The 14792-nt window shown below is 42.2% G+C and overlaps 1 protein-coding gene across 2 annotated transcripts in view; it reads left to right on the forward strand.

Annotated features, from left to right (window-relative positions):
• The window catches only part of PGPEP1L (pyroglutamyl-peptidase I like), a 56331-nt gene extending 44235 nt beyond the window's left edge, over window positions 1-12096 (forward strand). For both annotated transcript variants that reach the window (XM_089661086.1, XM_089661087.1), the window contains 2 exons: window positions 5686-5912; window positions 11710-12096. In XM_089661086.1, the coding sequence (XP_089517212.1) occupies window positions 5686-5912; window positions 11710-11890 (408 nt within the window). In that variant the 3' untranslated portion in view covers window positions 11891-12096. The remainder of the gene's footprint in view (window positions 1-5685; window positions 5913-11709) is intronic.
• The last annotated feature ends 2696 nt before the right edge of the window (window positions 12097-14792 follow it).

Consider the following 14792-nt stretch of genomic DNA (forward strand, 5'->3'; position numbering starts at 1 on the left):
GTGCCTGCGGTCAGTAGGAGGAGGAGTAGTGCCCCATCATTGCTATCACTGGGATATTGGGCCATCATCGATGCTAGTGGATGGAATAGGGCCCCATCATTGATATCAGTGGGAAGAATAGTGTCCCATTGCTGGTGTCAGTTGGGGGAATTATGCCCCACTTTTGGTGTCAGTGTTAGGAATAGTGCACCAAGGGCTGGATAAAGGCTAGCAAAGGGACCGCAGTTTGGAGATCTCTGATGTAAAGAGTTGTTGAGGTTGCCAGCATCCTTTCATCTTGAACAAATCTCGCCATTCCCTCCTACCTTTCTTAATCACAATAGGTTTTCAAATACAAAACTACAGCTTGCTGGATGTTCTTTGCATCATTCTTTGTAAACCGTAGAGATTGCAGAATGTGAAGAGCAGTTTCTGGAAAGCTGCAACCACCATGTCTGGCACCAACAATTATTCCACAGTCAAGATTACTTAGATTGCACATCTTCCACATCTTTATGTTTGGTTGAACAACAAAATGTCTTGATTATGTCTCCATAGTTTATGTACCGATTTCCAGATACCTGATTTTCCATTTGGCAAGTGAGTAGTTGTACCTAATAGAATGGTCCCTGACTGTGCACATATTTATGGATAAGTCACACTGTAGGGTCCAGCTTAGAGACTTGTTTCTATATATCTGTAGCCCACAACCAGCTTTTCAACCCACGTTGTACACACAAGCCAAAAGACCCATTTTTTCTTGTTGCCAAATAATTTGTCAATCTGTTTTTTTTCCCCCACTCAGGTCATGTGTTGCTCCACCCAGGGCCGGACTGACCATTTGGAAACTCGGGCACTGCCCGAGGGCCCAGGGTCAGTAGGGGGCCACATGAGATGCCCCTGGTACCTTTTTCATAGGCTTTTTTGAGTTTGGGCAAGGACACAGGGGCCCCATGATCCCCTTTTGCCCGGGGGCCCCATGAGTTGTCAGTCCGCCCCTGGCTCCACCATTTCGCTTAGATATCTGTTTCTCTTTAGTGATGATTATCTGTCCTGGTCTGGAGCATTAGGTTGATACTCCGTACTCTCCTCTTGGTCGTGGCAATTTCCATATTTAATTTGGCCTTTCTGTCATCTGGCCTTGATTCAGACATTGATTCCTTCAGATACTCTATGTAATATACACTCACTGGTCACTTTATCAAGTACACATGTTCAAATGCTTGATAACACAAATTGCTAATCAGCCAATCACATGGCAGCAACTCAATGCATTTAGGCATCTAGACATGGTGAAGACAAACTTGCTGAAGTTCAAACCGAGCATAAGAATGGGGAAGAAATGGGATCTAAGTGACTTTGATCGTGGCATATTTATTGGTGCCAGACGGGCTGGTCTGAGTATTTTCAAAAACTGCTGATCTACTATTTTCATGCACAACCATCTCTAGGGTTTACAGAGAATGGTCCGAAAAAGAGAAAATATCCAATGAGTGGCAGCTGTGTCTATGAAAAAGCCTTGATGTCAGAGGAGAATGGGCAGACTGAAGATGATAGAAAGACAATAATAACTCGTGTCAATATGGACCAAAATCTCTGAGGAATGTTTCCAACACCTTGTTGAATCTCTGCCACGAAGAATTAAGGCAGTTCTGAAGTCCAACTTGGTACTAGCAAGGTGTACCTAATAAAGTGGCTGGTGAGTGTAATGTCCACATTTGTTGGATATCTCAGTGGCTGTTGGAGTACTGTTGGACATCTCAACTGTTTAGGAATTCCCACATTAATGTGTCCCTCAAAAGATTATAAAGAAAATAAGATTTGTACTTACCATAATTATTTTTTTTTTTTACGTCCAATGAAGAACACAGGTCCTGTCCCTCTGTGTTACTGGCTGTTTATACTGCTTGTTAGAAAAAAAAAATGGGGGTAAAGGTTTAGAGACAAAGTTACACAGGGACTGGCTTAACCATTTCAGTCCCAGGCCAATTCTGACTCTTCTCACATACATGTAAAAATCAGCATTTTTTTTTTGCTAGAAAATTACTTAGAATCCCAAACATTATATATATATTTAATTTATTTATTTTTTAATTTATGTATTTATTTTTAAGCAGAGGCACTAAAGAAAAAAAAAACAGTTTTTTGGGAAAAAATACACAAGAGCACAATATAATACCCAATTGTTTGGTAAAAAATAAAAGATGAAGTTACGCATAGTATATAGATAACCAACATGTCACAATTTAAAATTGCACATTTTTGTGGAATAGGGAAAAACTATGGTACTTAAAATTCTCTTTTTTTAATTTCATCGTTTACTTATTTACATTTTTTTATTTTTACACTGTTGCTTTAATCTATTTTTTTCACTTTGGTGCCTGTCACAAGGGAAGAACATCATCCCTTGCGATAGCTGGAGCAGTGATAGGACCTCTTTATGGATTGATCTGGGGTCTATTAGACCCCAAATCTATCCTCTGCTTTTAAATGCATCTGATTAACCACTTGCCCTCCAGAGGATTTACCCCCTTTCCTGACCAGGCCATTTTTTTGCGATACAGCGCTGCTTTATTTTAACTGTCAATTGCATGGTCATGCAACGATGTACATAAATGAAATTTATGTAATTGTTTTTCCACAAATAGAGCTTTCTTTCAGTGGTACTTGATCACCTTTGCGGTTTTTATTTTTTGCGCTATAAGCAAAAAAAGACTGGCAATTTTAAAGAAAAAAATGTGGGGCTTTTTGCTATAAAGCATATCCAATAAAATTTAAAAATCAATTTTCTTCATAAATTTAGGCCAAAATTTATTCTACTCCCTGTCTTTGCTAAAAAACAAAATCCCAATAATTGTATATTAATTGGCTTACGTGAAAGTTATATCATCTACAAATGGCGGTAAATAGGCTGGAATTGTTATTTTTATACTAGTAATGGCAGCGATCAGCGACTTGTAGCTGGACTGCGTAGGGCATTCTGACACTGGGGGGAACTAACTGCCACTGACACTAATACAGTGATCAGTGGTAACAAAAAGCACTGACACTGTACTAATGACACTGGGCAGGAAGGGGTTAACCTCTGGGGCGATGCTGTGAAGAGATACAAAGCAGCATGTCCATGCTGACATGAGAGAGACCTGTGTTGTTTACACACAGGTCTCTCCCCTGTCAGCTTTGCCAACGATCACCCCCGCGCACCCCCTACCTGAAAATGCAAATCATATATATATATATATATATATATATATATATATGTGTGTGTGTGTATGATTTTGTGCAGCCGTGCCGCCCTGTAGCAGTACTTCTGCTACAGGGCTGATGGCAAGCAGTTATACCAAGATTGGTTTGATAAGATGCTTTCACAACATCCTGGTCCTCGTTCATCTCTATGGTCAGCCAGCGGAACCGCCAGCTCCAGTCCTGGGCTCCCTGGTGGGACAGGAGAGCCCAGAAAAGCAGTGGAAAATGGTGGGGGTTGGGGACCCCTCCACTGCCTATGAGAGCAATCCAGCGGCTAATTAGCTGCTAGGATAGCTTTTACATTAAAGCCCATCTCCGGCTGAACAAAAAAAAAAAAGATTCCGGGATGATGCCTGTAGCTGCAGGCATCATCCCAGTATAATCCCTTAAACCAGGGGTGTCAAACTGGTGGCCCTCCAGCTGTTGCGAAAGTCCCATCATGCCTCTGCCTTTCAGAGTCATGCTTGTAACTGTCAATCGTGCAATGCCTCATGGCCATCGTCAGTATTTGATTAAGTGCAGCTCTAAGTACCAAAACTAAAGTGAAGAAAAAACACCTCTGAAAAGTGAAGATACCATCAGTACAGTTCCCCTATCCCACCTACAGTCACATACATAAAGCTTGACCTGCTCAGTGCATAAAGTGTAAGTTCACCTTCAGCAAGATTTTGAAAAAAAAGCCCCCTTTGCAATGTGATATCTTCTGAATAGTACATACGTACCAGCGCTCCTCACATTACAAATGCAGCTGTTGGGGGCCCCTCGATCCCCCTCCATCCTGCCATTTGCAGGAGGGACTGGACATTACAGCTAAGCACCCTCTATTGGTTGCTCTGGGCTGTTAAAACTGTGTGAGTGCGCCGTGCGCATGTGTTCTCCTTCTCCAGCTAAGCTCATTCCTTCTCTAGCTGGTCTTAGAAGAGCTATACAAGATATGGATTTGCATGGAGGGGGGGCTGTTGGAAAATCTTGCTGAAAGTACAATTACACTTTGACTCTATGGGCCACCTGCATGCCCCTGACCAGGGGCAGACTGACAACTCATGGGGCCCCCGGACAATAGGGGATCATGGGGCCCCTATGTCCTTGCCTACACTCAAAAAAAGCCTATAAAAAAGGTACCAGGGGCATTTCATGGGGCCCCCTACTGACCCCAGGCCCTCGGGCAGTGCCCGAGTGCGCGAATGGTCAGTCCGCCCTTGCACCTGACATACAGGGGCTGCTTTTTCGGAAGTACAGGGATTATCTGTGTGTCACGGGGTACGGCCACATATATGTGAACCGGGGCTTAGTCCTAATCAAAAAAAAAAAATTTAATCATTAACCAGCCGCATTAAAGCAGAAATACTGCTACAGGGCAGCAGGGGTGCGCAAAATTACGTATATATACGTGATTTTGCATTTCTGGATAGGGGCTCTCCCTACCCGTGCCGACATTCACGGCCTCGGCTGTCAATAACCGGGTCCCAGACAGTGATTACTCGCCGAGTATTATCGACAAGGGAGAGAACTGTATGTATACAATACAGTTCTTACCCGTCAACTCCTGCACACTGCTTTGTATGGCTCTGCATAGCAGAGCCTTACAAAGCAGTGTGCATACAGTGGAAAGCACTGATCGCCGAGTATTATTGACAAGGGAGAGAACTGTATGTATACAATACAGTTCTTACCCGTCAACTCCTGCACACTTTGTATGGCTCTGCATAGCAGAGCCTTACAAAGCAGTGTGCATACAGTGGAAAGCACAGACACAGCCTCATAAAACACACGGTTAACCCTGTGATTGCCCCAGATATTAACCCCTTCCTGCCCAGTCTCATTAGTACAGTGTCAGTGCTTTTTATTAGTACTGATCACCGTACTGGTGTCACTGGGGATGTCAGTGACACCAAGTCAGTTCCCCCCCGGTGTCAGAACGCCCACCACAGCCCCACTATAAGTCGCTGATTGTCACCATTACTAGTCTAAAAAAAAAAAAACCTGTCACGTAAACCAATTAATTTACATGTATCAGGATTTATATTTAGCAAAGACATGTCGCAGAATACATTTCAGCCTAAATTTATGATGAAATTTGATTTTTTACGTTTTTTTATTGGACATGTTTAATAGCAAAAAAGTCAAAAATATTTTGTTTTCTCAAAATTGTCAGTTTTTTTTGTTTATAGCGCAAAAAATAAAAACCGCACAGGCGATCAAATACCACCGAAAGAAAGTTCTATTTGTGGGAAAAAAAGGACATAAAATTTCATTTGGGTGCAGCGTTGCATGACCGCGCAATTGTTAAAGTAAAACAGCGCTGTATTGCAAACAAAATGGCCTGGTCAGGAAGGGGGGGGGGGGGGAATCCTCAGGCGGGCAAGTGGTTACAGAGACGGATATGTAATCTGATTCTAACTTTTCTGCATTTCTTGTTATTCTTTGCTGGCAAACGTGACAAAAACACCCTACCGGTAGCTGTCTGTGCATATTGGAATGATGGCCTCATCTAAAGCGATTGTCCTGGAGCAATGTGCAAGAAACAAAGGATACGTGGACAGGGACCTCGGCGGTGCTCACCCTCAGGACGGTTGCTGTTTGCTGGAAGGACCAGAAAGAATTGAGTCTTCCATTAACATGAAAAGTGTCTGCAAAAATATTTCATGGCCTGGGATCGATGTGATCTATTCCAGAGATGCTGGGAGGTAATACAATCTAAAGTGTGTGTGTGCGTGCGTGTGCGTGGTTTAGATTTATGCAGGCCATACATTATTATTATACAGTATTTATAAAGCGCCAATGGTTCGCTCAGCGCTGTACATTACAAAGGGGGACAGAACATGTGACAGAACAATACCAATACAATGCAAAACATGAGGGGATCGAGGGCCCTGCTCCTTGGAGCTTACAATCTAGGAGGGAGGGGATGGTGGCACAGGAGGAGATAGCTGTGGGGGATGGAGTGGTAGGAAGAGTGGAGGAGGTCGGCAAATTAGCAGGGGGTGGGGTAGGCTTCCCTGAAGAGGTGGGTTTTCAGGGTGCGCCTAAAGGAGAGGAGAGTAGGTGATAATCTGATGGGTTGGGGAAGGGAGTTCCAGAGGATGGGTGACACCCTGGAGAAGTCCTGGAGGCAGGCATGGGAGGAGGAGACCAGGGAACTAGAGAGAAGGAGGTCTTGTGAGGAGCGGAGTGTGCGTGCTGGGCGGTACTTGGATATTAGGTCAGTGATGTAGTTCGGGGCAGTATGGTGGACGGCTTTGTACGTCAGTGTTAGGATTTTGAATTTGATCCGTTGCGCAATCGGAAGCCAGTGGAGGGATTGGCAGAGGGGGGTGGCGGAGATGGAGCGGTTGGAAAGGTGAATGAGTCTGGCAGCCGTATTCAGGATGGACTGAAGCGGGGATAGCCAGCGGCGAGGCAGGCCAGTGAGGAGGGAGTTGCAGTAGTCGAGTCGTGATATGATGAGGGAGTGGATGAGCTGTTTAGTGGTTTCTGGGGTTAGGAACGTGCGGATTTTGGCGATGTTGCGGAGGTGGAGTCTGCACGAGCTTGTTAAAGATTGGACTTGGGGCTGGAAGGATAGGTTGGAGTCCAGAATGACACCAAGTACTCTGGCCTGCACATACATGGGTCGAATTCCAAACAATTTTTCGTTCGAAAATTGAAAATGTTGTTCGCTCGGTAATCCAATGGCTCCATCAATGATTTCGAAACTCGAACGACCGAGTCATAAAGTTCACCCCATATAACAGGCGAAACTTCTGTTCCTTCCAGGTCATGGCTCATGCGCATATTCTTTAAACATATTCCACAATGTGTATAGGGAAAAAGTAGCGCAAACACCTTGCAATGCCAAACTAATAATAATAAGAGCTTTGTGTATATCATGAGAGGAACCTCAGTAACCTCTCACAACACACCCATACTCACACTTTAGCAAGAACATAAAAAATACATCAATATGTAATAAAATATATAAAAATATAAATAAATAAATAAAATTTAACACATGAAACTATAATTGTGTGTTAGTTCTAATAAAAAATAAAGTCCACATCCAAGAAGTAAATAAAATAATAAACTAAAATAGAAAGTCCCGTGATGAGAAAAAATTGTGCTCAAACAAGAATCCTTCCGTGCTCTCTGTGTATCCCCCACTCAGGTGTACACTCACCAAATGAATCATAAATGCAAGCAGGAAGGAATAATTCCAATGATGTGTGCTGAGTGGTCATCCACAAATATATCTCTATGAGTTGCCCAAACGATTTAATCCTCCATATATTAGCTATTCCACTTTCCACCGTATCATGTAAAGGAAGCAAAAACAAAAACCACTCCAATGGTATATTACCCAATGAATAGGCGTTTATTGCTTAAAAAATTGCACTTATAATGCAGCATTAAAAGACAAGCCCATATGATAATAGTGAAGGGTTAGTTGGAACCTCATGGTGCTCTCACCACCATCGGATGATCCAGCAAATGCCACCACGTCACTTCTGGTATACGGACTACGTCACATCCGGCCAGCTGCACCGTCTCACCCTGACACGTTTCGTCATATCCTGACTTAATCGTAGGGATCCCTATGATTAAGTCAAGATATGACGAAACGCGTCAGGGTGTGACGGTGTGGCTGACCGGATGTGATGTAGTCCGTATACTGGAAGTGACGTGGTGGCGTTTGCTGACATCCCCAGTGACACCAATACAGTAGTCAGTGCTAATAAAAAGCACTGACACTGTACTAATGACATTGGGCAGGAAGAGGTTAACATCTGGGTCGATGAAAGGGTTAACTGTGTGCTGTGTATGTGCTTTCCACTGTAAGCACAATTCTTTATATGGCTGTGCTATGCAGAGCCATACAAAGCAGTGTGCAGGAGCTGACAGAGGAGAGATCTGTATTGTTTACATACAGGTCTCTCCGCTGTCGGTAATACTTGGAGATTGCTGGGTGCTGCTGGGGAATCACAGGCTGGGACCTGGTGATTGATAGCCAAGGCCGCAATTGGAGGCACGTGCCTCCCTACCCGGAGCTGCAAAATCATATATACAGTGGGGATCGAAAGTTTGGGCACCCCAGCTAAAAATTTGTATTAATGTGCATAAAGAAGCCAAGGAAAGATGGAAAAATCTCCAAAAGGCATCAAATTACAGATTAGACATTCTTATAATATGTCAACAAAAGTTAGATTTTATTTCCATCATTTACACTTTCAAAATAACAGAAAACAAAAAAATGACGTCTGCAAAAGTTTGGGCACCCTGCAGAGTTAATATCTTGTACTGCCCCCTTTGGCAAGTATCACAGCTTGTAAACGCTTTTTGTAGCCAGCCAAGAGTCTTTCAATTCTTGTTTGAGGTATCTTTGCCCATTCTTCCTTACAAAAGTCTTCCAGTTCTTTGAGATTTGTGGGCTGTCTGTCACGCACTGCTCTTTTAAGGTCTATCCATAGATTTTCAATTATGTTGAGGTCAGGAGATTGTAAAGGCCATGGCAAAACCTTCAGTTTACGCCTCTTGATGTAATCCCCCGTGGATTTCGAGGTTTGTTTAGGATCATTATCCATTTGTAGAAGCCATCCTCTCTTTAACTTCAGCTTTTTCACAGATGGCATCAAGTTACCATCCAAAATTTGCTGAAATTTTATTGAATCCATTTTTCCTTCTACTCGTGAGATGTTCCCTGTGCCACTGGCTGCAACACAACCCCAAAGCATGATTGATCCAACCCCATGCTTAACAGTTGGACAGAGGTTCTTTTCATTAAATTCTGTGCCCCTTCTTCTCCAAACGTACCTTTGCTCATTCCGGCCAAAAAGTTCAATTTTAACCTCATCGGTCCACAGAACTTGTTTCCAAAATGCATCAGGCTTGTCTATATGTTCATTTGCAAATTTCAAACGATGATATTTGTGGTGAGGACGTAGAAGAGGTTTTCTTCTGATGACTCTTCCATGAAGACCATATTTGTACAAGTATCTCTTTATAGTGGAATAGTGTACCACAACCCCAGTGTCTGCCAGATCTTTCTGGAGGGATCGTGCAGTTAAATGTGGGTTTTGAATTGTTTTTCTCACAATCCTGCGAGCTGTTCTGTCTGATATTTTTCTTGGTCTTCCAGATCTTGCTTTAACTTCCACTGTTCCTGATGACTGCCATTTCTTAATTACATTCCGAACAGAGGATATTGACATCTGAAAATGCTTTGCTATCTTCTTATAGCCTTCTCCAGCTTTGTGAGCGTCAACTATTTTCAGTTTCAGTTTTCTAGACAACTGCTTAGAAGAACCCATGGTGCTGATTGTTGGGGCAAGGTCAGATGAGTCTGGGCATTTAAAACCTTTGAGATTGACATCACTTGGTCTTCCCAGATGATGATTGAGAACAATCCATGACACTGGCAGGTCTAAGCTTTGCAAAGGGGGCAGTGCATGCTATAAATTCTGCAGGGTGCCCAAACGTTTGCAGACGTCATTTTTTTGTTTTCTGTTATTTTGAAAGTGTAAATGATGGAAATAAAATCTAACTTTTGTTGACATATTATAAGAATGTCTAATCTGTAATTTGATGCCTTTTGGAGATTTTTCCATCTTTCCTTGGCTTCTTTATGAACATTAATACAAATTTTTAGCTGGGGTGCCCAAACTTTCGATCCCCACTGTATATATATATATATATATATATATATATATATATATATATATATATATATACATACATACATACATACACACACACGTGTCCCAAATTACATCGCCAATCTTGTCTTCAAATATCACCCAAACTGTCCTCTCCGCTTCTCGCACTACCTCCTGCTCTCTAGCTCCCTTGCCCCCTCCTCCCATGCTTGTCTCCAGGACTTCTCCAGAGCCTCCTCCATCCTCTGGAACTTTCTACCCCAATTTATCAGACTATCTTTGACTCTATTCACTTTTAGGCAATCTCTGAAAACCTCTCTCTAACCTCTCCTGCCTTCATCTAATAATGGAATCTTCTATTCCTCCTACCAGTCCATCCCCCACAGTTATTACCTTTTGTACCACTAGCCCCTCCCTCTTCGATTGTCAGCTCCAAGGATCAGGGCCCTCCTATCCCCCTTGTATTGACCTATATTGTTGCTGTATTGTCTCCCGTTATATTGTAAAGTGCTGAGCAAACTGTTGGCGCCATATAAATCCTGTATAATAATAATAAAAATAATATGTGATTTTGCGCACCCGTGCCGCCCTGTAGCAGTATTTCTGCTATAGGGCGGTGCGGAAGCAGTTAATGTCAAGCTGGGATAATTTCCACTGTATTAGAGCGATACAAGACGGGTGCTTTTATTATCATGCCAACAATACCTCCATTCCGGCCTTTCCCTTTACAAGTATATAGGATGGCCCCATGCAGTGGCGTCCCATGGCAGGTGCAGGGGGTGCGCGCCGCGCCGGGTGACGCCTACCGCACGGGGTGACACCAGACCCGCTCCACGAAAAGGTAAGTTGTAAAGCAAGCCAACGATCCCCGCAGGATGGATATGATCCTGCAGGGATCGTCGGCTTGCTTTACAACTTAACGTTTTGTGGAGCGGGTCCGGTGTCACCCCGTATAGGTTGCATGCCGACAATCCCCGCAGGCTGGATGGGATCTGCGAATTGGGGAGCATAATGGATCGGACTCCGAATCTGCAGATCCGAACAATCCTGCGGGAATTGTCGGCATGCAACCTATACGGGGTGACACCGGACCCGCTCCACAAAAAGTTACGTTGTAAAGAAAGCTGACTATCCCCACAGGATGGATCGGATCTGCGGATTGGGGAGCATAGTGGATCGGACTCCGAATCTGCAGATCCGAACCATTCTGCGGGGATTGTCAGCATGCAACCTATACGGGGTGACACCGGACCCGCTCCACAAAACGTTAAGTTGTAAAGAAAGCTGACGATCCCCGCAGGATGGATCGGATCTGCGGATTGGGGAGCATAATGGATCGGAGTCCGATCCATTATGCTCAATCCGCAAATCCCATCCATTCTGCGGGGATCGTCGGAGGGCATGTCACCAAGTGTTATTGCACCAGGTGACACCAACCCTAGGGACACCCTTGGCCCCATGTCCTGTGATAAATTAATACACAAAGCTAACATGCCATATTTAAAAAAAAAAAAAAAAAAAAAAAAAAAAAAAAAAAAAGTGACAGTTATTTTCAGTTGAGTTCAACGAGATTTAAACATTCCAGTCCAGTGGCTAAAAGATCCTTATCCTCGTGTTAAGCTTTGTGATCTAAGCCTCATGTCTGCTATGGATGGCATATGCGACTTTCTGACCCGACTCCGCTTGAGATGACCTTATTCCAACTGAAAGCACGTCTCATTTCAGAGAGAAGGGAAGAACAAAAAAAAAAAAAGTAACTTAATCAAATATTATGATTTGTGAGTTTGAACCGCCGGCACTGCATTTGTACCGAAACTATACCTCATTATAATAATGACTGTATTTTGGTTTTTAGATACCTTTGTGAATACGCGTACTACATCTCCCTGTACTATGGAAGTGGCAGAGCCGTGTTTATTCATGTGCCCCAATTAAGCAAAACATTCACAACAGAAAAACTGGGACAAGCTTTGCAAAAGATTATCCAAATGGCGTTGAGACAACTGGGGCATACATCAGATCTTCCACAGACATAGTGTAAGGCAATATTAAAAGATATGTCAACCTTCGACCCCTTTTGTTTTATGTCCGATATTTATCATGGTACATATTCTATCCAGAACGGTCAGTATTGACTTTACATTTTCTGCATATTGTTGTTTTTAAGGTAACTGGGGTGTATTTGTAATACACATTTTAAATTATAATTTTAAATGATTACCTTTAAAGCTCCATTTAACAAGTTCTGTGTTTTACTTTTTTTTTTCTTGTGGTTTCCTGTTTTGATTTATTTTATGTATCTTTTCTAGGAGTCATCTGCATACCATGTGAAAACAAAAGTGCAGCTTCTTAGTCCGTTTTTACAGCGGCTGTTTTTGGCTTTTATTTATTTATTTCAGGTACTTATATAGCGCCGTCAATTTACGCAGCGCTTTACATATAAATTGTACATTCACATCGTTTTTTTTCTACAGCCAGTAAACCCCCCAGCATGTTATCCTATGGGTCCATGCACACATAGACTGGAATCGTTTTTTTTGGCTGGAAAACCCCAGGACTAGTGGGTTTCTAGAGGAATTATAAATTATAAAGTCTTTTTCCTTTCCCAAATTATATTAATACATTGAAAAGAATAATCATAAATAAAAAATAAATAATAAAATAAAAATAGATATAAATAAATCTCCTTATCCAAATGTCCACAGGTGCAATTCCAAAAAACTATAGTCCTCTTTTTTTCTTTCAAGAAAATATCTCTCTTATTTTCAATCTTCAAGTAATGTCCAAATATTCATATACCTCAAAAACCAAAAAAAACTCAACATAGTGTATTATCCTTATATCAAAAGGAAAATCGTGCCATACATAGTGAGTCACATCAAACACTAAAATTGTGCATGTGAAAAAGAGAAAAAAAAAAAAGGTGTGTGTGTATATATTTATATATCTATATATATATATATATATATACACACACACACACATATATAAAAATCTCCAAGTGTGAAAAACACTCTGTGAGCACTACAACCAACAATAGTGATCCACTCAAGTGACAAGTGCTATCATACTCTGTGATAACTTGGTGTTATTATTTAACCCACTGCACAAAACAAACAGCACTCCAACTCCTGTAGTAGTGGATAATTTTTTTTTTTTTTTTTTTTTTTTTGAGGTATATGAATATTCGGACATTACCTGGAGAAAAAGACACTCATCTTCACAGCTCCGGACATCACCAGGAACAAGAGTCAGGCTCTACATACACCATCAAGCAGCTCATAGCCTCTCTCGGATCCCACCTGGTCCCCATAGCGCGCGCGTCCCTTCTTTCATCCCTTCTTCTGGGGGGAGGTGCTGCCCCCCTGAAAACTGCCGCCCTAGGCAAGTGCCCTGTTTGCCTTGTGGTAAATACGCCCGATTCCAGCTAGTTCTAAGTGGGGCTTAAACAAAGACTGTGAGCATCAGTGTGATTCCTACATGAAGTCATTATTTAATAAGTTAACCACTTCCAGTCCGGACACTTTCACCCTCTTCCTGTCCAGGCCAATTTTCAGCTTTCAGCGCTATCACACTTTAAATGACAATTGCGCGGTCATGCAACACTGTACCCATATGAATTTTTTTTGCTTTTTTTGAGACTCATAAAACTTTATTTTGGTGGTATTTATTCACCACTGGGATTTTTATTTTTTTGCTATATAAATTAAAAAGTCCAAATTATTTTGAAAAAAAAAGTGCTTTTCTTATAAAATTTTGCAAATAAATAATCTTTCTTCATAAATCTTGGCCAAAACGTATTCAGCTATCTTTTTAGCAAAAAACCAAAATTAGTTGATAACCAAAAATAATTTTTCAAAGTTTTTTTTTACATTTTTTTTATATAAATTTTTTTTTCTTTTTAAACATACTGTCACCCTAGCAGTACACTGTACTACTTGTGGGAGGTGATGAAGATTTTTTTTTTTCACACTGATTGCTTTTACACCCATAAAGGCTGTAAAAGCAATCATTTCTCCTTCTTTCTGACTGCATTCCTGCAGCCATTGAGAAATACTGTGAGAGCTGTGATTGGTCACAGCTTGTCACATGGTACAAGGCTGTTGTGAATAGCCTTGCGCCATGTGACCTCTGTGATCAGTCACAGATTTCACTAGTAGTAAGCAATCATGTCAGGAAGTGATCACATGAATCGGGACCTCACACAGAGGACCCGTACAGTGATCGGTGTTCCGGAGGACACATCGGGCACTGGATCGCAGTGCTGCGCTCTCCCAGGAAGCACGCACAGGCAGTGCATGCGGGTGACATTTAGAAACGTCAACCCGCTCCGTCCGGCCATTTATGTACACGAGCCAGACGGGAAGTAGTTAAGATTCCTACCGAGGTGAAAGACTGAGGGGTCCTTCAAAGGTTAGTACCAATTGTCCAAGAATTCACTATCCAGGGCAGAAACTTCCTCACGTGATAAGGAGGCAGCAAAGATGGCATAAAATTGTCCCGGTTTTCACACTGGAAGTCTCCCGGAAAGAGGTACCAGTAAAACGTTTATGGTAAGAGTAGCCATAGAATAGTCTGTATCTGGAAGGGTACATTGAACCGAATAGGAATGGCCAAGTTTACAGCATTAGTGTGGACACAAGATCAAGTATGTCAGATTCCATAATGGACCAATGGAAAACATATTCCACAGGAGCATGGTGAATATGAACCGGAGTAAGAAATAGGTTCCTCAGGCACATGTATGAGAGAAGTGCCAGTTGGGGCATATGATACTGGAGAAGTAACAGTTGAAATTGTGGATGTCTACTGGAAGATGGTCTTATTAATTGAGCCAGATGTGGAGATTAGAAGCTTGGTAGCTCCAGCAGAGCCAGCCAGTGAAGCCAAACTTACAGTCAGCGGCCTCTTTATTAGGTACACCTATTCAATTGCTTG

The sequence above is a fragment of the Staurois parvus genome, unplaced genomic scaffold (assembly GCF_062004578.1).
Source record: "Staurois parvus isolate SC_StPar_1 unplaced genomic scaffold, SC_StPar_1.0 ptg001306l, whole genome shotgun sequence".
Lineage (NCBI taxonomy): Eukaryota > Metazoa > Chordata > Amphibia > Anura > Ranidae > Staurois > Staurois parvus.